Source organism: Hydra viridissima, unplaced genomic scaffold, assembly GCF_058129835.1.
Source record: "Hydra viridissima isolate aposymbiotic clone 2 unplaced genomic scaffold, HvirCarnegie_v1 scaffold_15, whole genome shotgun sequence".
Classification (NCBI taxonomy): domain Eukaryota; kingdom Metazoa; phylum Cnidaria; class Hydrozoa; order Anthoathecata; family Hydridae; genus Hydra; species Hydra viridissima.
The window spans coordinates 9,072,191-9,096,507 of NW_028324314.1; the positions used below are offsets into that span (position 1 = coordinate 9,072,191).

General features: G+C 27.5%; 1 protein-coding gene across 1 annotated transcript; it reads left to right on the plus strand.

Annotated features, from left to right (window-relative positions):
• Nucleotides 1-780: 780 nt before the first annotated feature.
• On the plus strand, nucleotides 781-24,179 carry LOC149878544 (uncharacterized). The gene is made up of 29 exons (XM_090072654.1): nucleotides 781-883; nucleotides 2,066-2,276; nucleotides 2,995-3,204; nucleotides 3,593-3,892; nucleotides 4,060-4,209; nucleotides 4,345-4,504; nucleotides 4,845-5,002; nucleotides 5,250-5,582; nucleotides 7,673-7,818; nucleotides 8,072-8,310; nucleotides 8,861-9,051; nucleotides 9,599-9,865; nucleotides 10,496-10,609; nucleotides 10,900-11,064; nucleotides 12,734-12,883; nucleotides 13,265-13,516; nucleotides 14,028-14,192; nucleotides 15,218-15,465; nucleotides 17,077-17,251; nucleotides 17,641-17,739; nucleotides 20,092-20,270; nucleotides 21,018-21,144; nucleotides 21,255-21,398; nucleotides 21,539-21,681; nucleotides 21,937-22,216; nucleotides 22,708-22,881; nucleotides 23,137-23,202; nucleotides 23,421-23,650; nucleotides 23,751-24,179. The coding sequence occupies exons 2-29, from the start codon at nucleotides 2,087-2,089 to the stop codon at nucleotides 23,868-23,870; spliced, it is 5,175 nt and encodes a 1,724-aa protein (XP_089928780.1). The 5' UTR covers nucleotides 781-883; nucleotides 2,066-2,086; the 3' UTR covers nucleotides 23,871-24,179.
• The last annotated feature ends 138 nt before the right edge of the window (nucleotides 24,180-24,317 follow it).

Here is a 24,317-nt window from a genome sequence, read left to right on the forward strand (position 1 = left end):
TATTGGGATGTAACAGGTTAATGAAGGTAAATGAGTTACAGACAGCAGGTCTTGCCAAACTTATCCATCGGCATTACTTCACTTCTTGCTCCATCAGTTTTGCTAAATTAAGAAATAATCGCATCAGAATTCTCCTTTTAATACACAGTTCTCAAAAACCTTTAGCGCTTAACGTAGCACACTTCACCTAACATTGATGAAGTTAATAGGGGTTAATAGGGGTATGCTACTCCATGCATTAAAAATGTAAAATAAATTAAAATAAATTAAGAATGCTTTTAAAGCATTTTTAACACAGCATAAAAACTACTTCATAATATAAAGCTTAATACAAAAAATGTTTAGTCCTAAGTAATATTTTGTTTTAGCCTTCATAAATCTTAATTTTTTCTATATTGTAGTTCAAACAATTATTTCATATAATTTAAGGTAAAAAGATTTTAAAGGGAATACGTGTCCCTGATAGATCGAACGGTGTTCATTGAGTTAATAAAATTAACAATAAAAAGGAGCTGAAAGAAAGTGCACTTAACAACATTTGTTTCTGAACATGCGCATTAGTGAGGTACTGCGCAAAGTGCTGTTTAATGTTTGAAACGACGAAATGAGCTGTTTATTTTAAAATCTGCTACTGCGTACTCAACCGATGCGGTTGCAATATATGAAAATCAGTTAAATGGACAAATTTATCTTGTTGATCAATTTATAACTTGTTTGTTTCGTTTAAATATAAGTGTGGCTGTGTTTTATCGCACAGAGTGTCTAACTTGGGTTTTTTTTGAATGATTTTGCTAACGTACCGTGACTGCGCAAATAATAATTTCAGAAAAAAATTCATACTAGCTTGAAATTGTAAACTAATTTTGAGGACTAAAATGATACGGTGAGAAAATATTAGCTTTTTCAAACTTAAATCCTATACCAACTTTAATATGGATTTCAGTAAATGATCTTGTGCAGCAAAATATATACTACTGTGTGACCAACTATCATTTTCATCAATGACCAAATGTTTTTTCTAAGGTTGATGGGAAATAGTTGCTATTTTCTTATATCAAAATTGGGTTTTTCCGTTAGTAACGAGTAATGACAAAAATAAATACAAGAGTTTATACCAGTATATAACATATACAATTTTCTTCTGTTTATTAAAATATAACATTGTCAAGCGTTTAAAAACATTTCTTATTGTAACAAAATTATCTACACGAATAGATTTTTTTACTTTTGAAAAATAAATTTAACGGATTTAATATCTTTAAAGTTTGAAAAAAATAAATAAAAAAATGAAAATATGCAAGAGATAACAAATTTTGAAGAGATGTTTTCACTTTACTTCTCACTTAATTTAGTTTTTAACGGAAAAGCTGCTCCCTATTTTCACTCTTTCTCTTTTTCACACGCTATGATTTGATTTGATATGATTTGAAGGATTTTTATTCGCTGGTCAAACTGAAGGAAAGTTGTACTTTTTCGATGCAAGATTCTTTTGTGCCGCTGTTAGCCCAATTCCATTAGGTAGTTGGACAACCTAATGGATTGATAAGAAATCTAACCTTTATTTTCATCAAATAATTTGAAACAATGGTGTTAAACCATTTTGAAACAAAAGTAGATTGCTTAAGCGCATTACTAAACTAATATCAATTTGTAAGCAAAATATTGTCGGTCATGTTACATTAATTTGTGCTTATATACCAACATTTTTTCTTTTTAAGCTTTTTTCAAGATTTTTCTTTTCATTGTAACTACTTTTTGGCAGCTTTGCTTATGAGATTTTAGGCTCAATTTTTCAGCTAGTTTTAAAGGATATGTGATTACATTTTTTTGTAACTGATTTATTTGCTCAACTTCCTCCTTGGGTTGAATAACAATGTGCAGTTAAAAATAAAGCAATAGTCTTATTTCACCAATATTATGAATATTAAATATGTTGGTGAATTCGGTTTTTTTCAGTATATTTACTCAACATATTACTTGGTATTTTTTTAGTATATGCCATATACTTATTATATAACTCATGTTACATAAAACAATCATTGTATTGCATATATTGGAACTTTAGCTAATCAAACAAAAGAAAGAAATGCTTGGTCACGCTTTTTTTTGGATCTTCTGCACCATGTGCGTTATGAATAACGAAGCGCATATGGATTTCTCAGAAGATCTAGACTATGCGAGCGTTAGTGGAATATTTATACCAATCAAATCGTCTTTTAAAATACAAACACCAGACGTTTTATCAGCACGAAGCATCAACAGTATTCCAATAAACGGTAATAACTTTTTGCAGTTTAAACGCAAACATGCAGTATTTAAGTTTTAAAAGTTTTATTTGCAGCCTTTTAATTAAGTAGCGAAATGTGTTAACAATAAATCCTGTGAAAACGCAACTTCTGTGAAAACGCAAGAACGTTTTTTCTAAAACCAAGTCTTTTTCTTCGTTAGACGAATCGCATTTGTAGTTTGAGATGCACAAAACTTTCATAATATTGTAGTTTTAGTTGGCTTTCGAGTTTTCGGCAATTCTTTTTTAAACTTTAACATTAAAATAAAATCCACTATGCTTTCAATTTAAAACTTCGTAGAAATTTCTCACACGTGTTAAACATTTGTTTACGGGTAAAAAAAACAAACCTATAATGTCCCTACCAATTTCGAACTGCAATATAAATTCCAGTATGAAATGAAAAACTTTAAAATTAGCACTATTTTAATTAGCAATTATAATAGAAATTTGTTAATGTTCATATTTGAATGTTTTTTTGAAATAAGTTTTATAATTGGCTGTGAATTAATCGAGCACAAGAGGGTTCTGGAGATTTTTTGTTAAACGAGATTTACCCTTTCGGTTGCTACAACATAAAATTCAAGTTTAGGAAAACAAAGTGACTGGTTAAAAAAAGTTTTACTATTTGACATAACTATTTAAACATTTATGCACACATAACTTAGTCTTGTCTTTCAAACTAACGATTTTTATTTTATTTTCAGCCGATTTTAACACTTTTAACAAGTTATATGATTACATTCAAGATCTTCGTAATAAAAAAGTTCCCTTATATAATGGCTGCAAACTTGATGTTGATAACCAGAAAACGTCTTTTAAGTTAACCGCTGGAAAAGAATGTCCTGGAGGTGTTAATATTGGAGTTGTTTTAAAGACTTATTTTGATATCTTTGATATTGACACCGTTTCTTCAGGTAATTTTTGAAATACTTCTCTGAGAAAGTGTTAATTAAAAGCAAACAAGAAAACAACTTTACTTTATGCTATACTAATCATTTCAAACATAACTTTAAAATTGCAGTTTTCTTAAGAATAACTTGTAAGTTATTCATTCTTAGTAATTAGAAGAAATTTATAATGCACTCAAAGTAAAAGAGCAAAGTATATTTTTAAAAATCTTTATGCATGACGTAAATCTGTTCATTTGTAAACTTAGTTAGGTTTAAATCTTCCATTGAAAATTATTAGCAAGGATCTCAAAATGTCTTGTGGGTTGAGGTTTTGTATGAGTTATGTATGAACTTATCATGTTCTAGAGTAATATTTCTCAACTGTTTTTCTTATAAATTGCATTTTTTTAAGGATTTGTTCAAAGCAACAAAATACTTTTCAAAGATTTGTTGATAACTCAAACGTATGTGACAATTCATGGAGAGTATAAAGGAGATTACTCTCATACTCAGTCTATGCTGAAGTTTGCAGAAATAGACTTAAAGTTGGATATTCCTAGAAACCAGGATGTGTCACCCCAAAAAACACCAGTAAGAAGTGGACTTCCTAAAACCAATTCACCTAAAAGTGACACTGTTAAAGAAAACTTTAATTTCTTGTTAACGGGCAAGTTTAACGATCTAAAGACTGAAATAACATTTAATTTGACAGGTATTTGTTAGTTTTTCTAATATAACATATAATGAGTTTTTAATTAGTCTTACTGTTAAAAAAAAACCTTTGCTAAAAATGTGGAATTCCATGTGACTTTTATATGAAGTCATTTATACTTTTCTTCTTTAATGCATTATGTTGTCTTAAACTTTTTTGTTGTTCAGAGAGTTCAATTGCAAAAGTTAGTATTGAGATAAAAGACACAACTGTTGAGAAATTAATGGAATCTTGGAAGTTGAACCCTTCTGATTTAACAGATATTGGATTTCCTTTCGAAAAATTTAAAGATGTAAAAATAGATGGGTTTATAAAAGGTGAATAGTTCAAGTTTTGAACATAAAGAATAATTAGTTTCTTCATAAATTGTTTAAAATAAGTTGTATCTTTAGCATAACAGCAACTCTATTGTATTTACACTAACTTAAAAATATTTTGTTTTTATTCTTTAGGCTTATTCAACACATCAAACAACCATTTCCAACTTTTTGCTATGTTTAAATACAATCATGATTATTTAAATCTAGATGTTTATTTAATTTTAAACAAAGCTAGTGAGAGACCTGTCAGTGCTGCTCTTGTAGTAAAGCTTAATGAAGTTGTGAATATTGTGTAAGTTTGATTGGTGTGTACATCAGTTACAGATTTTTATTGTTTATTCTTAAGTAAATGGTTTTCACAGAGATGGCTTCTTTAAAGTTTCTTCTTTTTGCTTGAAAATTAACTAAAAACTATTTTTTTTGTAATATATCTACATCAACAAAATATTAAAGAGTTTCATCATAGCCAGAGTATATATATATATATATATATATATATATATATATATATATATATATATATATATATATATATATATATATATATATATATATATATATATATATATATATAAATTCCTGTCATTTTGATTGTCAATGTAAAACTGATGTTTCCATTAATACTTCTTTAGTGATCATTTGAAAAAAATAGCAAATTATGAAGGTCCTGATTTTATCAAACATTTGGTGCAGAGTTGCACTCTTTCTGTATCAAGTACAACAATTGATCTGATTGAATATGAAGGGTTTTTAAAATTAGATGGGAAGGTTCAAAAGTCTGTTCAGTCTGGTAGGCTTTTCTTTGAATGATTTTTTTTTATTATTATGCTAGCAAAGTAGTTTAAAAGATATTGAATCATAATGAAAACTTGGGCTGCAATATTTTCCTCTTTTAATCTTTATTTTAGAACCTTTTTGTTTTTCTTCTTTTATTATTTATTTCTTATATATTTTATTTCTTTTTTTATTGTAACTTTCTTAATTATTTTTTATCACACCGTGATTAAAAATCATTCTCTGTCTTCTATCTTTTAAAGGTATCAATATCTTTATTGAAACAGATATGAAAAAAGCTTTGAACAATTGTGCTGATCAACTCTCAATACAAAGTCCTAAAAAAAGGGCGCCACCTGCTTCAAGCAAATCAAAGAAACAGAAAAAAAAAGTGGATAATTTAGTGAAAATCACTTTGTCAAAAACTGGTGTTGTAATAAAACTGCCTGAGGGTTTCTCTGATGATCTAGAAGTATTAATGAAGTGTTTTCTTCATGAGATGAAGGTTTATGCAACAAAACAGGCATTAAACATTCCAAGTTTGCTAGCAGACAGACAAAAAAAACCATTTTTTTATATTAGTGAACTATCCTTTGGTATATTTTTTACTTCATTTCTTTTTTTTAATGTCTTGTTAAATATGGAAATGCCTGCTGTTATATACGCATAGACATACTTCTGTTATTCTACAGCTATTGAAAACCCAGGTTTATTACTCAAGCAATCTGGTTTAAAAACTGACTAGTTTAGAAGCTGACTAAATTAGAAATATTTTATGTCATTAAGCAGGGAGTATTATTAAAGATTTTATAAAACATATTCTTAAAAGATTTTATAGAACATATTCTTAAAAGATTAAAAAATATTTTTGTTCCATTGGTATTTTTTTTTGTTCCTTTGGTATTTTTTTACTTTTTTTCTTTGTTTTAATTTCTTGTTAAATATGGATATATCTGCTGTTATACAAACATAGAATTACCTGGTGTTATACTACAGCTATAGAAACCCAGATCTATTTCTTATAATGAGTAGGCTCATTGTAAGAGTATAGAGTTATATAATATGAGTAATTATTTTATAAAATATTTTACAAGGGTTTGTATGTTTTTACTCTGGAAATATCATTTTTAAAAAACCCAAAAAATAGAACTTCTTTATTGATTTTAAATAATCCCATAAGGAATGTGAACAAGCTTGTAAAGTCAAATTCATTGAAAGAAGTAGTAAATAAAAAAAAAGTAAATTGATCAGTTTCTTTGTATAACCACTTCTATCTAGGTCATTAAGATAAACACTGGACTCTTTAAAATATGAATATGTATCAGTTTGTGAAAATAAGTTAATTTGACACTTTATATTCACTTTATTGTTATCACATAAAATTGCACCACGGTTTCCATTTGAATCCAAAATTGATTCAAGAATAGAATCAATTACTTTACACTGAAAGTTTGAATTAAGACAACTTACATGCAAACTCTAAAAGTGGGTTCACCAAAAGGACACATAATTATAACAATCAGTATCATCTTTGCTGGTTGAATAAGAGACTATCTAGAAAGTTCTTTACTGTGGTTAGTTAATGAAGCTTTAACATAAATTTCATCTACCATTTTGTAAAAGACACATATTAAATTCATTGTTGTTTAATTTAGAATCTTCTGATGTTTTTGTAGAGCAGAAAAACTAGCAAGCTGATAATCATCTCTAATTCATTTACTGAGCGCTTTGAAAGCAGAAAATTCAATTGCATAAAAATAATTTTTGAAGGATCAGTACATCACCTAGAATTTCGGCTTTCAAAGCTAAACTTTCAACAATATTTAAGTTCTTCTTAATCAATATTATTTAAATTTCTTGCTGTTTCAGTCAAATTTAACCACTTGTTTAAAACAGCTGTGTGGTTTTTTAACTTGTAATGTAGGATAAGCGTCCATAGTGATGCATCTCATACTTTAAAGTAGAAGAAAGATTTAGCATAAAACTATGAAAAAACACAAGCATAAAAAATTCTAAGATAAATAATTAAAATAAAAAAATCTTACGTTTATTGACTTTGGTAAAATATTGTTGACTGTAAGTAAATTTTTACACTATGTTCACAGACACCTGTTAACCTGAGTAAATCTTTTGGTATTTTTGTGTTATAGTTACTTACCACATAAATGTTATGTAAAGTTTCCATGGCTAATAAGTTTAAAGTTCATCAGCTTGTATATTTCTTGCTGTTGTAGTTCCTGAAACAGTAATCCTTAATTTTGATAGAGCAGTTACGCTAGACTATCAAAAAAACTTTTTAAAAGTAGGCTGAACTTAAGTAGGTGGAGGAGATTCTTCCATGAACATTTTTTTTTCCTGAAATATAAAAGGGTATTTGCCATCAGGGTAGTTTATTTCTTGGATTAGCAGATTTCTACCATTTTTGGACCATTTGTTTGTTTGTCTTAGAATACATACTTGTTTTTTAAATTTAAGCATGTGTTGTATATGTTGCATATGATATTAAGAACCTTTACTAACTTTTTAACTTGTCAGCCTCAAGTTTTTTATTTGTAATGGGCCTGGGTTTTAGATAGCTAAGGGTTATACATACATAAATGTTCCTACTGTTATGAATTTCCTGACATTGTGCTGTTAACTGGTTTATGAAAGCAATTTTAATGTTTCTCTTTTTTTTACTTTCAAGGAAAAGATGTGTTTAAAATTACTGCTAAATACACTGGCGATATTGAAGTTCCTGGTATTGGTGTAAAAATATCAAATTCAAAATTTTCAATTAGTAGAAAGAAACCAGAAGGAGATTGGATTTTTCACTGTAAAGCCAACATTATTGTAAGTTTTTATCTTTTATTTCAAGAAAAGAAAAAGTTTATATGTTGTTAATATATTCTGCAATGTTCTTGGGGTTAAACAATTGGGGTTTAAAATCTTAAAAGTAAACTTTGAAATTATCGCAGATTGAGAAAGCAATCATCATAATAAAATACTTGCTGTAATGCCTTTTTTTTATAACTGCAACTGAAAAAGGTATAGAACAAATAAATCTGATTTTTTTAATTTATCAACTTTGTATTTGTTTTTTCAGTCAAACATTTTGAAAGACCCAAAGATTAAAAAAGGAAAGATAGACTTCACTTTTGATACAAAAAAAAATTTTCAAGTTAGTATCAAGATTCCTGCTATGCAATTCAATTCTTTTGCAGAGTTTTTTGGAGTTCAGCCATTTGATGGAGTTAATCATTTAGAAAAATACTTTAACCTAGCAATAAAAGATTTTTATATTAATGGAAAGCTAAACTTGGCTGATAAAACTGGAGAACTGGCGTGAGTACAACACAATTGATCTTTTTGTTTCAACTTCTGAATGTAACTTAGAATTGCTTTTTTTTCCTACACACTAAAACTTACTATAAAATAGTTGTAAGTTAATCATACATTACAGTTTTATAGTTTCGTAAAAGCACTTGCTTTTAGTAGCTCATGTTCTTTTAGTAGCTCATTTAGTTTTATAGTTTTTTTTTTACCATTGTGTTTGAACACTTAAAAATTTTTTTAAATTAGAAATTCTTTGATACTTCACAATTTTTCAGTATTGGCAAAAAAGATTTTGAAATTTTAAAGTTATCATCCAAATGCATTTTATGAATAAGTTTCGGAATTTAAATGTTTTTTCTTTAAACTTATCATATATAATTGCATAGCCTAGTTAAGACAAAAGACCTATTAAATGATAAAAAAACAACTGAAGAATAGCCTTCATGATGCTTTAAACTAATATGCTCTCATATGTTCTTTTATATGATGGTTAATAATCAGAAATCAACTTCAAAAATTACATTATTTCATCAAAATCAATAAAAACTTTTTTTTGTAGAGTTACTGGTTCTCCTGTAATTAATGGTATGTCAGGTTTAACACTTGCTGTTTTCATTTGGAGACGTAAAAATAGTGATGCCCTAGGAATAACATTTGGTTTTGTAATGAAGAACATGCGTTTAGATGAGGCATTGAAGAGTTTTTCAGGTGTTGAGATGCCAGATACCTGGCTTAGTGATATGTCAATAGGTATATCTTTATTTCAAATGAATGTTTGATATAGTAATTAAGAACAGTATAAAATTTTATATATATATATATATATATATATATATATATATATATATATATTATATATATATATTTTACAAAATAGGATTATTTATCTTGAAGGTAAATCTCAAAAACTAGATCTGGGATTAGACCCATAAATAATACTTTTATCCTTGTCATTCTCTAGTTCTAGCTCTCTTGTTCTAGTTCTCTAGTCTTGCAGATTAACTTCAATCTGTTAAATTCAAATATTAAAATGTATGATTTAAAAAATACTATAAATATACTACGTATAAAAAATACTACGTATTTATAATACATTACAATGTATAATTTAAAAAAGAAAATTACAAAGACTAAAAAAAAAATTATTTTTCAAGGTTTAGGTATATTTCAACAAATTTTTAAAAATCTGTTTTGTCAGGTAAAGTTTAGAAAGTAAAAGCTACTTTTATGTAATTCTCACTTTCTCACTTTTAAAAATGCTTTTTTTAAAGTATTTTTTTCTTAAAATTTACTTTAGTAATGCTGGCCAGTAATGCAGACAAAGATTATTGTAAGTCAGATAAATCTAAAAGACCAGAATGTCAGAAGTCAACTAAGAGCAAAGCCAATGCTGATGCAAAAACTACAAGTAGTAAAAATCAAGTTGGCATATCAAAATCTTCCCATGGCTCTACACAGAAATCTGCAAGTACCAAAAAACCAAAGGAGTCAAAAGCTGTTAGTGAACTTGCTAGTAATCATTTTAAAACAATTGATGAACTGAGGGATATTGAAATTGTGAAAGGTGAAGATATTTTTAAGTACTTTTTATAATCATAAATAATCTGTTATATTTTATTATTTTAATGTTCATTATCACAAATAATATTTATTATCATGAAAAAATCATTTATGAATTTTTTCATGATTTATACTAAATCTTTTTTTTGGAATAATGTGAAAAAAAAGATTTAGTATGGAATATGAAAAAAAATTAGAAAAAGAAAAATTGCAGGTGGCATAACAATCTTTATATATTTGTAAATGTAGTGCATTTAATATCTTATCTGCAATTCAGTGTTTACAATATATTATGTTTCTATATAAGATCTATTAAATAAAAGGAACGGTACTTGTGTACCTTTTTTTGATTTAATAAACAAAATATACAAACTGTCTTGTTAAGTTCTATTGTTGATCCAATAGGTTTTATTACTAAAAGTTAAATATTAGTTGTTAAAATCTTTAGGTAAAATTAAAGCAGAGTTTTTCATTAATGTTTCAACTTGAATTGATCTAGAAACAAAATAAAAAAGTTAAAACAAAAATAATAAAGAAAGAAATACACAGTGTATTTAGCAATCTTTTTTTCTTTTTTCTTTTTTTTTTTTCTTAAAAAATTGTTTAATGATTTTAAACAAAACTACTCGTTTAGGACTTATACTGAAAGCTTCTATTGAGCCTAAAGCTGAGCATTGTCATGGTAATGGGATTTGTCAGTTCCTTGTTGATAAACAGGTCAAAGAACTTAGTCTTAAAGGACGTTTCAGTAAGTATTTTTATGTTTTAATTTTATATTGAAGATATTTTTGTTAAAATTGTTTAGTTTTCTTAATGCAGTAAAAAAATTTAATGCTCATGAAATATTTTATAAAGAAAAAAACCTTGTGACTTAACAAATATAATTTCGTTAGATTAACCTGTTTTAAATAAAACAAATATTAGTTCTGTTTTCTTATTATATTATATTCCTTTTTGTAAATATTGTATGCATCATTTAATATAAGTTTGCCTATTGAAAACTTTTTTTAATTTCTGTTTTATAAAATTGTTTATTAGCAACATCCAGTGTCACAATTGAAGCTGGAATTAGTGTTGATATAAAATTAGGTGGAGATGTTACTTTGAAAAGTGCATCTTTGGTGTTAGAGTTTGGATCTGAAAATAATAAAGTTTCTATAAAATGTGAATTTCATACCGTAAATCCACCACTCAAGATTGCAGGTTAAATTTTTTAATAAAACTCTTATTATTATTATTTATTGTCCTATTTATTGAATTATCATTATTACATATACTGGTTTTAAACAAATCAGTAAAAGCATTAAGTTTATAAATTTTTGCTGACATTCATTTTTCCAAGGAAGCACAAAATGCTGAAGTTATTCTAATATTTGTGTTCAGTTTTTAATAAAAAATTTTTCAAGCTCTGTTAAATAACTTTGGAAAACTTTTTATTTAGTTGTGGAACATCCATAAAATGAATGATTAAATTACGCAAACATATTGTTACTTATAATTTCTTATTTTCCATGTGGCAAAATAACGATTATGTTAGTTAGAACCAAAATAATTTGATTTTAAAAAACTCATATTAGAATCCATTTACACTCTATAAGTCAAAACATATGCCATAATTATGTCAAGTTATAAAATATGTTGACTCAGTATATAGCTCCAGGTCACTTCTTTTTACCAACTACAAGTTTTTTAACAAATTTTATCAAGGAAAACCAAACTAATTTGAAACATTGAAACTTAATTGATTAAAAACTCTTCCGAAATCAATATTTGCAGAAATGCTGATCCACTTAAAGCATTTTCATAGCAATATTGAAGTCAATGAAAAAACTTCATTCTCTACCTTTTTTTTACTTGTAGAAAATAACAGGGGAGTATTGGGAACACAAAGTGGCCTGGGACCAGTTTTCTGATATTTTTTTCTGAATTTTCATTTTAATAATATAGCGAATTAAAACTTTTGTAATCATGAAATTTAAAATACTGATGTTTTACTTATTTATTTTCAATCACAAAATTTTAATAAATTCTTTCAGAAAAGAGTATTCAACAACAGCTAAAAATAAAAACATATTTGCTCATCAAAACAATTTGTTTCACTCTTTTTACATTTTGTTTAAAAAGAGTGACCTTCTAAGAAACAATTTGTTTCTTAGAAGGTCACTCTTTTTACATAAAGATTCTATGAGATCACATATAGATCACTAAAATTGAATCAATATCTTGTAGTAAATTTTTTCCTGTGCACATGATAAGCAATGACTCCAAATTGTCTTGAGACAATGAGTTTCTTAAGCGGTTCTTGAGATATTTGAGAACTGAGAATGATCTTTCACACAACACACAGAGTTTGTTAGTTTCACATGATAGGTGCATCATCTTAAACTAAAATTATTTTTTCTATTTTTATTGATATATATATATATGGTTTACTGCTATTTTTATATTTTAGCTACAAGGATGTCAAAATTTGATATCTATAGTTTTAAAACATTTTTGAGTGTATTTGTGGCCTATTTTTATATGTATGAACATTTATTTTTTACTTCTTATGAGATATACAGCTGAATTATATATGTAATTAAATCACTTTGTCACTTATTTAATATTTTTTTGTAGATCGGTCTAAAAAATAATTTATATTATCAGCCCACTGGGACAAGTCCTGGTATCCCTAAAGAATAATCCGCCCCTGGAAATGAATATGTTCATTATAGTTTTGCTTAAGCAATTAAAAAAATATATATTCAAATAACTTTTATTAAAATATTGCTACAATTAGAAAAACTTTGTCTGTTGGATTGCAAAGTTTTTTATTTCTCAAAAATATTTATCTTGTTGATGGCAAAATGTATTTTTCTTTTTTATCCAGGTTTTATTGAAATTGATTTATGTGGAAAGTTAAGAATTGGCGGAACAATGGAAGGCATGATCAAGAAACCATTTAATATACAATGGCTTTCATTTGGAAATCTTAAACTAAGCTTTGGACTTGATCTAAAGACTGCTCTTCCATCAATTGGTATTTTTTTTTTTTTTTTGCAGGCTTCATTACTTTGATTGACTTTAAAAGTTGTAAATTGTAGAAATAGTTGTATAACTTTAAATAGCCTAAAAATTTAGGTAAAAAATTACATAAATTCATACAATTAATTACATTAATTCATTTCTTGAAAATGTAATCCTTATAAATTTTATAATTCTCACTAATCATATATTATACAAAATTTAACTGTTGATTTGTCTGTTACTTCGTTTTAACTTTGTAAATTTGTGATGAAGTTTAACCTTTTTACCATTTTCTTAGCATTTTATAAGAAGGTTTAAATAAACTTTTTTTTTACAAACTTAAATAATTTGGCTTTACTATATTAACTTCTTTTGCATCACAAAAAATTATTAGAAATGGGAGCAGATGTTTGGCTGGGAGATATTGATGACAAAGACCCCCAGCAGTTATTTAAATTTCAAGGTTACTTTGGTTTTGATGCAACTTCACCTAGTAACTGCTTTTTCTACGCTCGCAGCTTTGGTGCAGATTTAACTATAGGTAATATTTTCAGAGCACTTAAATATGAAGGAGTATTACCGCAAATGGTTGCTGAAAGTGGTTTCAAGGATGAAATAAAAATTTCTTTTAACCTTTTTCCAACAGGTAAGTCTTATAATGATAAATATTCTTTTATTGTGTCTACTTTAAACTCTTAACATAATTTTATTATGAGATGTGTTTTTTGTTTTTTATGTGTTTTGCAGCAAGGAAAGTTTCTCAACTGTCTGGTGATTGTAGTTGAAAAAGGCTAAGGGTCATTTTAAGAACTAATAAACAGCTTTCAGTTATAAACTTAAAGGTTTCAAAATTCAAAATTTAAAATTTGAAGAAGCAGAATCCTAAAGAAAAACCAAATATTTAAAGATAAAAATGAAGTTGCAGCATTTGTTTTAAATTTTAATTTGTAGAAATTATTTTCTTTAACAAGCTATTTATTATTTTTTTAGTAATTATATTTAGTAAAATAATAATTTTCATGATTTTTATTAAATGATTGTTGTGTTATAATAGAATTTCACATGTTTCTTCAAATTATTGTTAATTATTTGTTTATATTAATGTAAAAAAAATTCCAAATACCATATGTTAACATAATTTTGCATTTTTTTTTTAGAAAAAAAAATTGAAGAATTTGGATTTTCCATTCCTCCTGGCTTTGTGTTTAAAGGAAAAATTTCCATTTTGGGTTACAATATTGAATGTGATTTAAGAATTAACCACAAAGTTCTCTCATTTTTCTTGGATGCAAAGTTTGATCCAATTGATGATTGGGGATTTGGTATGACAGTTATATTTAAAATCTGTAATGTTTTAATATGCATGTATAATATTTTTGACAATGAGAATGTTATTTTTTTATTATCAAACTCATAGTTACCAAGTGTTATGAGACACTTTAGGCTGTGAAATCATTATATAATGAATAAAAAAATCATCAAATAAAAAAAAATCATTAAACTCTTATTTTTTTGGATGCAAAGTTTGATCCAATTGAAAATGGGGAATGACATTTCTATTTGTATTTTTACTGTTTCGCTTGCAAAAATACTTTTGTTACAGGTTTGGTTTTTATATATTTGATAACAATTTTTTAACAACAATTTTTGATGTTTAGGTTGTTTTGTTTTTTTTTGTTTTTTTTGTTTTTTTTTAAAAGTAGCAATTATAACTAAACTAAAAAAGAAAAAAAAGAAAAAGAAAAAAGAAGATTTATCAGCATTTCATTAGTATTTGAGTCTTCTTAGTTTTTGTAAATATTTATCTAATGCATGATTTTTTTAATACAAGTAATACTTCTTTAAGCAACTAAACTCAAATTAGAATTAAAAGAAGAAGCAATTACAAAAATCTGTTTTAAAGCTTCAAAAAAATTGAATATCTATGTATTGTTTTTTTGGGGGTCGACAAGCTTTGTGTTCATTTCTTGAAAGAAAGTTAGTAGGAGAAGAAAAATATATGTTTTAATTTTTTTAATGACTCAAGTAATTAAGATAAGAGATTAATTTTGCTATTTTAGTGATTTTAACTGTTATTTTAATGATTAATTTTGTGTAACTTTGATTGACTGGTTTTGGTGAGAGTTAAAAAATAACGCATGCATTTGATATTGTGTTGAAGAAAATTTTTTACTTTATACAAGTGTTTGATAAATATTTCAAAATAAATTTTTGATCTGCTTTTGTTACTCTATGGTGTTTTTTTTTGTTCAAAATTATTTCAGTAAAATTCTATGATGTTTACATTAAATCAGTTGTTATTATTTTTGTTTACATTCTTTCAACTTCTAAAAACATTTCTTTATAGGTTTGATAAAGCTTTATCGAACAGCTGAAGATCACTCTGCTGGACCTATTTTATATGTAAACACAGACCCTAAGCTTGAAGTCTGCATAAGAGGGTATATAAACATTCTTGGAGTAGGAACATCTGTTAATATTGAACTTAACAAGTCTGAGTTTTCTTTTAAAGTTTCTGGTGACTTTTGGGGTGTTTTAACTATGTCAATAGAAGTAAAAGCTGCTTATACTGAAAAAGTGTTAAAATCATTTTCTGTAAGTTTGTTCATTTATCCTTAAGATAATTTGCTGGTTTCTACATCCATTAACCATATTGTTAATTGGTTTTTTAAAAAAATTTCTCTTTTGTGAAAAGAAAATCAGCTCTTGTTAAAATAAATTTTATGCATGAAATATCCTATTTATAATCATAAAGATTGTTTTTCTAAGATACCAGTTTAAACCTCTAGTTCAGAAATTCATTGACAAAGTGAGAAAACTAAAATTATGATGATCAATTTATTTCTTTAATGCATGTACAGTAGCATACTAAAGTTTAGAAACACCAAATTTTTTTCGATTTTTAAAGTATAATTTTTTACAAAATCTCTCAATTCAGCTAAAATATTTACCAAATGTTCTTTATATTAATTTAGTTCATGATAAAAACACAAAAATTATAAATTGTAATGATTAATTAAACTTTTATTTTTATTTGAGAAAGCTTCTGTGCAAAACTTTAGATACAACTGAATTTTGATAAAAATTTATTTTAAAAATTATTAAATTGTCATTTTGTCAATAAGACATTTAGTGTTTGGTGGCGTATCTATTTGTATTGTATTTTGATTTTTTTGTAATTTCAAATAACACTTAACAGATCCAGCACAAGGTTTGGATCATTATCTTGTAAGATTTATTTGCAACTCATTTTATTCTTTGCATGTGGCGCCACAACATTCTTTATGATGTCTAAATAAACTCTCTGTTCCATAATACCTATTATGCAATCAATAGGATACACATGGTAAAACTAAAACCTCCCAAATCATAACATTTCTCCACCAATGCTTAACAGTAGGGAACTGATTATTTGGAGTCTGTCTCCTACTGGATATCTGGCATTCCTAATTCTGCCACTACTGAATAGAATAAACTTTGATTTTTCATAGAAACGGAATTTTGACTTGATTGAGCTATTGCAAATTTTATTTTGGCTTTCTTGCAGATATCAATGTTTTCTTAACTAGATGGTGGCCATACAAATTATTTTGACATAATTAACATTTAGTTGTATTCAATGCTACAGTTAGTGATATGAAACTGACGCAGAATTGCATTAAGCTCAATAACAGTATTGCAAGAATCTCTCTTCGAAAACCTTACCAATAATGTATTGACCTTTTCAGTTGTAACTTTAGGTCTTCCAGTACAAGGCTTGTCAAATATTTTTTCCAAAGCTTTTATAATTAATTTCTTTATTTCATTTGAAACTTCCTTAGCTTCTCCCTTGCTTTTGAAATATCACGTAGTATTAGGATTATTAAATTTCATAAATATTTCGGCCATTAATTTGCTTTTGCTTACGAAATTTTGATGTATGTATGTGTTTATGTATTTATGTTTGTATGTATGTATGTATGTATGTATGTATGTATGTATGTATGTATGTATGTATGTATGTATGTATGTATGTATGTATGTATGTATGTATGTATGGATGCATGCATGCATGCATGCATGCATGCATGCATGCATGCATGCATGCATGTATGTATGTATGTATGTATGTATGTATGTATGTATGTATGTATGTATGTATGTATGTATGTAAATGTATGCATGTATTTAATGCTTTACATATTTATAGTAAAAATGTCTCCTTAGTTTGAAGGATGTGTTGGTGCAGACATTACAGCTCTTGTATCAAAAGCTGCTATAGAGTCTATAAAAGAGGCAAAAAAGAAAGCTGCGGCTATATTCTTGAAAGCAAATACTACTTTAGACAATGCTAAGAAAGATGTTGAAGCAGTAAGAGCAAAAATACAGCAATGGAATAATGGTCAGTGATAGATTTACTTTGATTTTCTTCATACTTTTTAGAATAATTAAAAAACTATTCTCTTTAATAAATTTTACCATAAATGTATGAAAGTTAAACATTAAATTTGAACGACCTTCAAAGGTCATCTTTCATTGTTAAGTGTCTGTATTACAAGAAATGTATGTTCAAAAAGAACCTAACAAACGAAATGATTAGTTTAAAAATGTAATATGTTAGTACTTTATGTGTTTTAGAAACCTTAATGAAAACTCTCTGAAATATCTATCATGAGATGAAAACCTAAAATTTTCTTCTCACCTTATTTCAGAGTTTTTGTGTTTTTTTTGTGTTTTATTTTTTTTGTTTTTTTTTTGTTATTCAAATTAATAAAATTTAAATTTATTTAGGTATTGAGCAGTATAAAAATAAATTAATAGAAAGAGGAAAAGAACTAGAAAAGGAGAAAGAAGAAATGGAAAAAAAATGTGGGAAAGGATGTGGAAAAGGTATAAGTAATGCAAAGGTATTGAAGTTTTTATTAAATAAGTGATTTTCAAATCCCAGTTTCTCCTAAATCTAGTACTATATATATATATATATATATATATATATATATATATATATATATATATATATATATATATATATATATATATATATATATATATATATATATATATATATATATATATATATATATATATATATATATATATATATATATACAATTAGATAACATTTTGTATTTCATGAAATAGAGGGTATCAGGAGCTTCAAGGAAAATTGTACATCAATGACAATATACTATATTTCATTTTAGAAAACACCACAGTGATTAATAATATGACCTATTCTAATAATGTAGAACAAAATTCTGCTAGTGTAAATTACTTGACAGCTGTAAAGTTTGAAACCAAGTTGGTTGTCAGGTTTGCATTTTCTGGCAGGACTTATATTTTTTTGCCCCAAGTGGCCTTAACTTCAACTAATATGTTTATATAAAAATGTGCATGAAGAATAGGTACTTGTTATCAAAATGATGATTACAGCAGAGCATCCCTGATAATAAATATCTACTTTGGCCAACCAGGCAACAATACATTGACACAATTGGGTGATTTTGTATCTTCAAAAGAAATTGGGGTTAATATAAATAGAATTTTCTACAAAGAATTTTGATCAAACTTGAAATAAGTTTAAAAAATGACTTTCCAAGACCATTATTGGTAAATTTCAATGAAATGTTATTATCTGAAAAGGTGGAGGTTTTAATATAAGAAGCAGAAAAAAACTCAATCCAGAGCCTATTTTTATTTTATTTTTGTTAAAAAAAACCTAAGGATTAAAGCCCTGTTAAACTCTGTTCAAAATATTTATAATATTACAGGTGCGACAGCAATTCGCAAATTTTTTTGACTAGGTTTGGCTAGGTTTTGTGATGTAAATAAAATACTTCCACTATTTGTTTTTGTTGATTAATGTTTACGACTGTCTTAGATTTTAATAAATTTGTGAATGAAAAACATTTTAGTTAAAAGTTTTACAATGGAAGCTAAAAGATCTGAAGTTTTAAATTTGATTTCTGCGGGTTTGCCTGCACGTGAAGTGATTCGTGTTTCAGGAGTGTCTAAAACTACATTTTACAAAGTGAAAAAACGTGACAGTGCTGAGAGAGCCAAAATGCCATCTCCAGTGAACAAAAAAGTTGATAAAAAGTTCACAGAAAAGCTGAAAAAGCATGTTGAAAAGAATCCTACTGTATCCATCAGAAAGACAGCGAAATTGTTCAATATTGATGATAGGACAATTAGAAGAGCTCTAAAAACACTTGGAAAAGTCAGTGTGGCCCGACCTTCATGTCAACTTTTGACAGAAAGACTAAAAACTTTACGATTGGAGCAATCAAAGAAGCTTCTGAACCAGCTAAAAAGCCATGCTTCGTCAACAGTTAAAGTTTTCTTAGATGAAAAAATGTTTAGTGTTGACTATGTGATATATAGATGTAATGACAGATTCATTGTGCAGAAGGATGACAAAGCACCACCTGTGTGTCAAACCAAGCACCCTCAGTCCATCTTGATGCTAGGAATCATTGCTTCTAATGGAGAGAAATGTCCACCAATCTACATCAAAGAGAAAGAAAACGTTACCTCTGATGTGTATATTAGTTTACTAAAACGCTATATGGTACCATGGCTGAAGAAGACATTCCCAGAAAACAATTACATCTTTCAACAGGATAATGCACCTTGTCATGGCTCCAAAAAAACTTAACAATATCTTACGGACAATGTGGTTAATTTCTGGCCCAAACACTTTTGGCCACCATATAGCCCTGACCTGAATCCCCTTGACTATAGGATGTGGAGCGTAGTTAAGAGTAAGGCTTGCAAAAAGATCCACTCAAGTGTCAAGTCACTAAAGTCATAAATTACTCATGTTAGGAAATAAATTTCAAGGGACTGTATAATATGCACCTGCCAGTCCTTCCGTCCTAGGTTTGAGGCAGTGATCAAAAAAAAAGGAAGCCTAATTGAATGTTAAGGTGGGAAAAGTATTTATCTTCAACTTTTCTCTCAATAATATTCCATGAATATAATTTTTTAGTGCTTTAAAAATTCATTTTGAAAAAAATTCTAAAAAGTTTTCCAATTGCTGCCGCACCCTGTATATAAAATGTGTAAGAATAATGAAATAGTATAACAAAAATAACTATTTATTTTTATTCTTTCATCTCATTGAACTCGGAGATTTTTTTTTAAATCTCATAAAAAAATGTATATATTCTCAATTTATTGTATATCAGACACGAAAAAGATTTGCATATTTTTTTTCAGAATAATTTGTAATTGTTTTAGTTTGTGTTCCATTTTATGGATGGGTAGCTCATTGTACTACTATTTGGGGACGTCCTGTTGGCTGTTTGAAATGGGACAAATGTAAATGGAAAGCTCCAAATCTTATATGTATGGCTGATTGCCAAATTAAAAAAGGGTTGGCTAGTTTTGCTGCATGGGCTGAACAATTAGGAATAAAGGTGATCTTTGGTAATTTTTAGATAAAAATATTTGTCTTTTATTAAATATGATTTGCTGCATAACATATTTGTTCTATAACATTTTATTTTACATACATACATACATACATACATACATACATACATACATACATACATACATACATACATACATACATACATACATACATACATACATACATACATACATACATACATACATACATACATACATACATACATACATACATACATACATACATACATACATACATACATACATACAGACATACATACATACATACATACATACATACATACATACATACATACATACATACATACATACATACATACATACATACATACATACATACATACATACATACATACATACATACATACATACATACATACATACATACATACATACATACATACATACATACATACATACATACATACATACATACATACATAAATACATACATACATACATACATACATACATACATACATACATACATACATACATACATACATACATACATACATACATACATACATACATACATACATACATACATACATACATACATACATACATACATACATACATACATACATACATACATACATACATACATACATACATACATACATACATACATACATACATACATACATACATACATACATACATACATACATACATACATACATACATACATACATATACATTACTATATCAATGTTACATTTTTTTAGATTATGTTAGGCCTATCAAATGTAGGACAATTCTTTGGGAATGCTCTTTCTGAAATGACTAAAATTGCTGATGGCATTATTGCAATTGCAAATAGTGTGGTGGAGTTGGCCAAAGATGCAACAATGGGTGAATTTACAAAGACTCTTAAAATATTCTCTTTAAATAGTTATTGTCTTTTCTTAATTACTTATATATATCATAACTACATTTTACAATTGCTTTATAATTGTTTGCAGCAATCCTCACTCTTGCTGAACAATTAATGAGCATCAAAATTGAGTCTATTTGTCTGAATGCTCAATTTGATCCAAAAACCAAAACTTGTGTTGGATATAAACTTAATGGGAGTTATCTTGAAAGAATGTCATTTGACTTTCAGGGTAAGTAGTGAAATGTATATTATTTTGTAATTAACACCAATTATCAGTAATAAAAAAAACTTTCTCTTTTTTGAAGAAATTAAAAATATTTTGAATCTAAGAAAAATATAAGTTATAAGCGTAATCTTTTCTGCCTCTAGGATCAATATGCATTGATTTGTCCGTATTCAAAATGCTAGGCTCTACGGCGGCAGTGTCTGTAGAACCTAAAATAGAGAAATTGGATGAGAATGCTGCAAACATTGATGCTAAAGTTAATGAAGTGGATCGAGCATGTAAACAGGTAAAGTTCTTTCAAACCTAAAAAATTCTTTCAAAAACTATTAGATCCTGATAAAGAAATTTTTTTTTTGACATTTAAATATTTATAGATCCAGAAAAATTTCTACTTTTGTCAACCAAAAATATAAACTTTGTTCCTTTTGTTCTCTTGAAATTCTTTTTGACTTTTTATGAAGTTTTAAATCGTAGCAGTAGCAGCAAAATGTTTAAATTGTAAATGTATCTATAAAATTACCTTTAATTTTGGATTTATTAGATGGAAAGTAATGCATCACGTCTTGAAGATGAAGTCAAATCGACTACAACAGTTACATTAGAGAAGCGATCACACGTTTACACAGAAGAAGAACTGCGCATCCATCGACTGGCTTATGATCCTCTACCTCAGGTCAACTTAAGGAGCGAAGAAACGAACAGCGTTATGGCAGATGCTGTGCCTTGGGAATACATCAACGTCGAAGATATCGGCATGGGTACTAAGGATGGAGTAGTGCGTTCACTAAATTTTTCTGCTCGTCATCAAATTCCTATTGAAGGTGTGAAAATGTGGATATGCGATAGCTACCTTCCTTTATTTGTTACTTTTTTTCTATGAGTTATTTGCGTTATTTAAAAATAACCAATAGAAATCACAAAATAGTGTAAAGTGGATAACGTTAAATTTTACTTAAATTATTCATTTTTCGAATAGATGTTCACAAATAAAAATCCACTCCACTTTCTCTCATCCACATTGTTTCACATATTTTCTTTATTATGAATAAATAGAGTTGAACTTAACATCAGATATTGGACACTGATTTATCGAAAGACTATAATGTCCAATAAAAGTTCAGTTTGGCATAACTTATTTTCGGGCCTTCAATCTACTAACAAGATAGTGTATTTTGTATTTAAACTTCGGTGCTTTAATCAACGATTTTAAATAGAATTTTATTGATTGAACTAATGTTTATATAAGTTTTGTTTAAAAAAAACTTCCTTCGTAAATTCTGTTTTGATTTTAATATTGCTTTATTTTTCGTAGAATCTCATGATTTTTGTCATCAGCATCAAAGCGTTCTTTCGAGGTATACCACAATAGCAGATGGCTTTTCTTCAGCCATTAAACACTTAAATGACGCGAAAGAAGGTTTCTTGTACCAAAAGAGATCATACTTGAATCAAATATACTATTTGAATGATTTAATTCGTTCAGCGCGTAAGTAATATTTGCTAAAACTATTACTTTTATTGATTTTAAATTTGCTCTTATTTTGTTTTTAATTAAAACAACAACAAAAACTTCACCACCCCTCAAGTAATGCTTATTAAAAGTAGTATTATTTTCACGAGTTTGAAAAACAAAACGATGACAGTGAGGATAATCATAATTGTTGCGACCGCTTTTGTTGGTCCAAAAAGCTGGAATACAATTTCTCCACTAAATGTAATTTCTCCACTAAAAACTCTTTAGCTTTAAATAACATGACTTTGGATGAACAAGAAGATCTTTGGCATTGGAAAGATTACGCAGAAGATCGTAAGTAACGTTTACACGGTTTTTTATTTTCGTGCGGTGTAAAAAAAAGCAACTGCTTTAAAATAAAACTATTTTTTTCAAAAATGAACGATTTTGTTACAAAGTTAAAAAAGTTTGTTTTCAAAATTTGCTTTAAGTATTCCGAAATTGTACTTTCTGTTAATAGTTTTATAAATTTATCGGATAAATCTCATTCAAACTTTTTTATCTCGCTGTAGATATTAAAAGCTACTTAGATAAAGCGACAAGTGTGTTCCAGGGGAAAAAGCGTGACAGCATTAATCACGTGCGTCAGGCATTAAATGATGTTATCGAAAGTGATCGAGGCTTAAAGTTGCCTGAGTACATCAAATACTTGCATTCTCTAGCTGTCAAAGCTGATAAGAAATCTCAAGTCAACCAAAAGCCCACTAAGGATTCTACCAGTTCTTGGCATCACATTAAGAAAGTTAGTTGACTCGCATTTGTTGCAATATTTTTTTTTGTTCTTGGTTTTGTTTAAATTGCAACTTTACTGCATTTTAAAACGTGATTAAATACTGTTTCAGATTCTTCTGAACGTGGCTACAGATGATAACATACCGACTTTTGAGCTGGCTAAAGGAATTGGTGAAGTGCAAAAGATGCTGTCAGCCATGAAGAGATCCACCATTCCTTGCGCAGCATAGACTTTATAAGCTATTTTGAAAAAACCTTTCAATATAAAAATAATTTATATTATTTATGATTTATTTTAAGAACTTTTTAGAAAATGAATTGTACGTTTTTAACCACTTAATGTATCCCCGTCTCTGACACGGGCGTTCCTTTCCGGCGAATTTTGAATATGCCCGTGTCACACTCGAGCGAACGTATTTTGTTGTAAACAAATTTTTATATGCTCGTTCCCGACGCGGGTACTTATTTACGATATGTTTATCTACTGAATATGTCATAGCGTGCTTCGATTTACGTATCGTAGCTTAACGCCACTGAAATTCCTTTTTCCTTTCTTCCAATTATACATAAATACTAAATCAATGAAAAAAAAAACTGATCATTTTTTGATCGAAAATTCCAAATTAATGTGTGCATTAAGGGGTTAAGAACTGTATTAAATCCTGCTTTCAACTTGA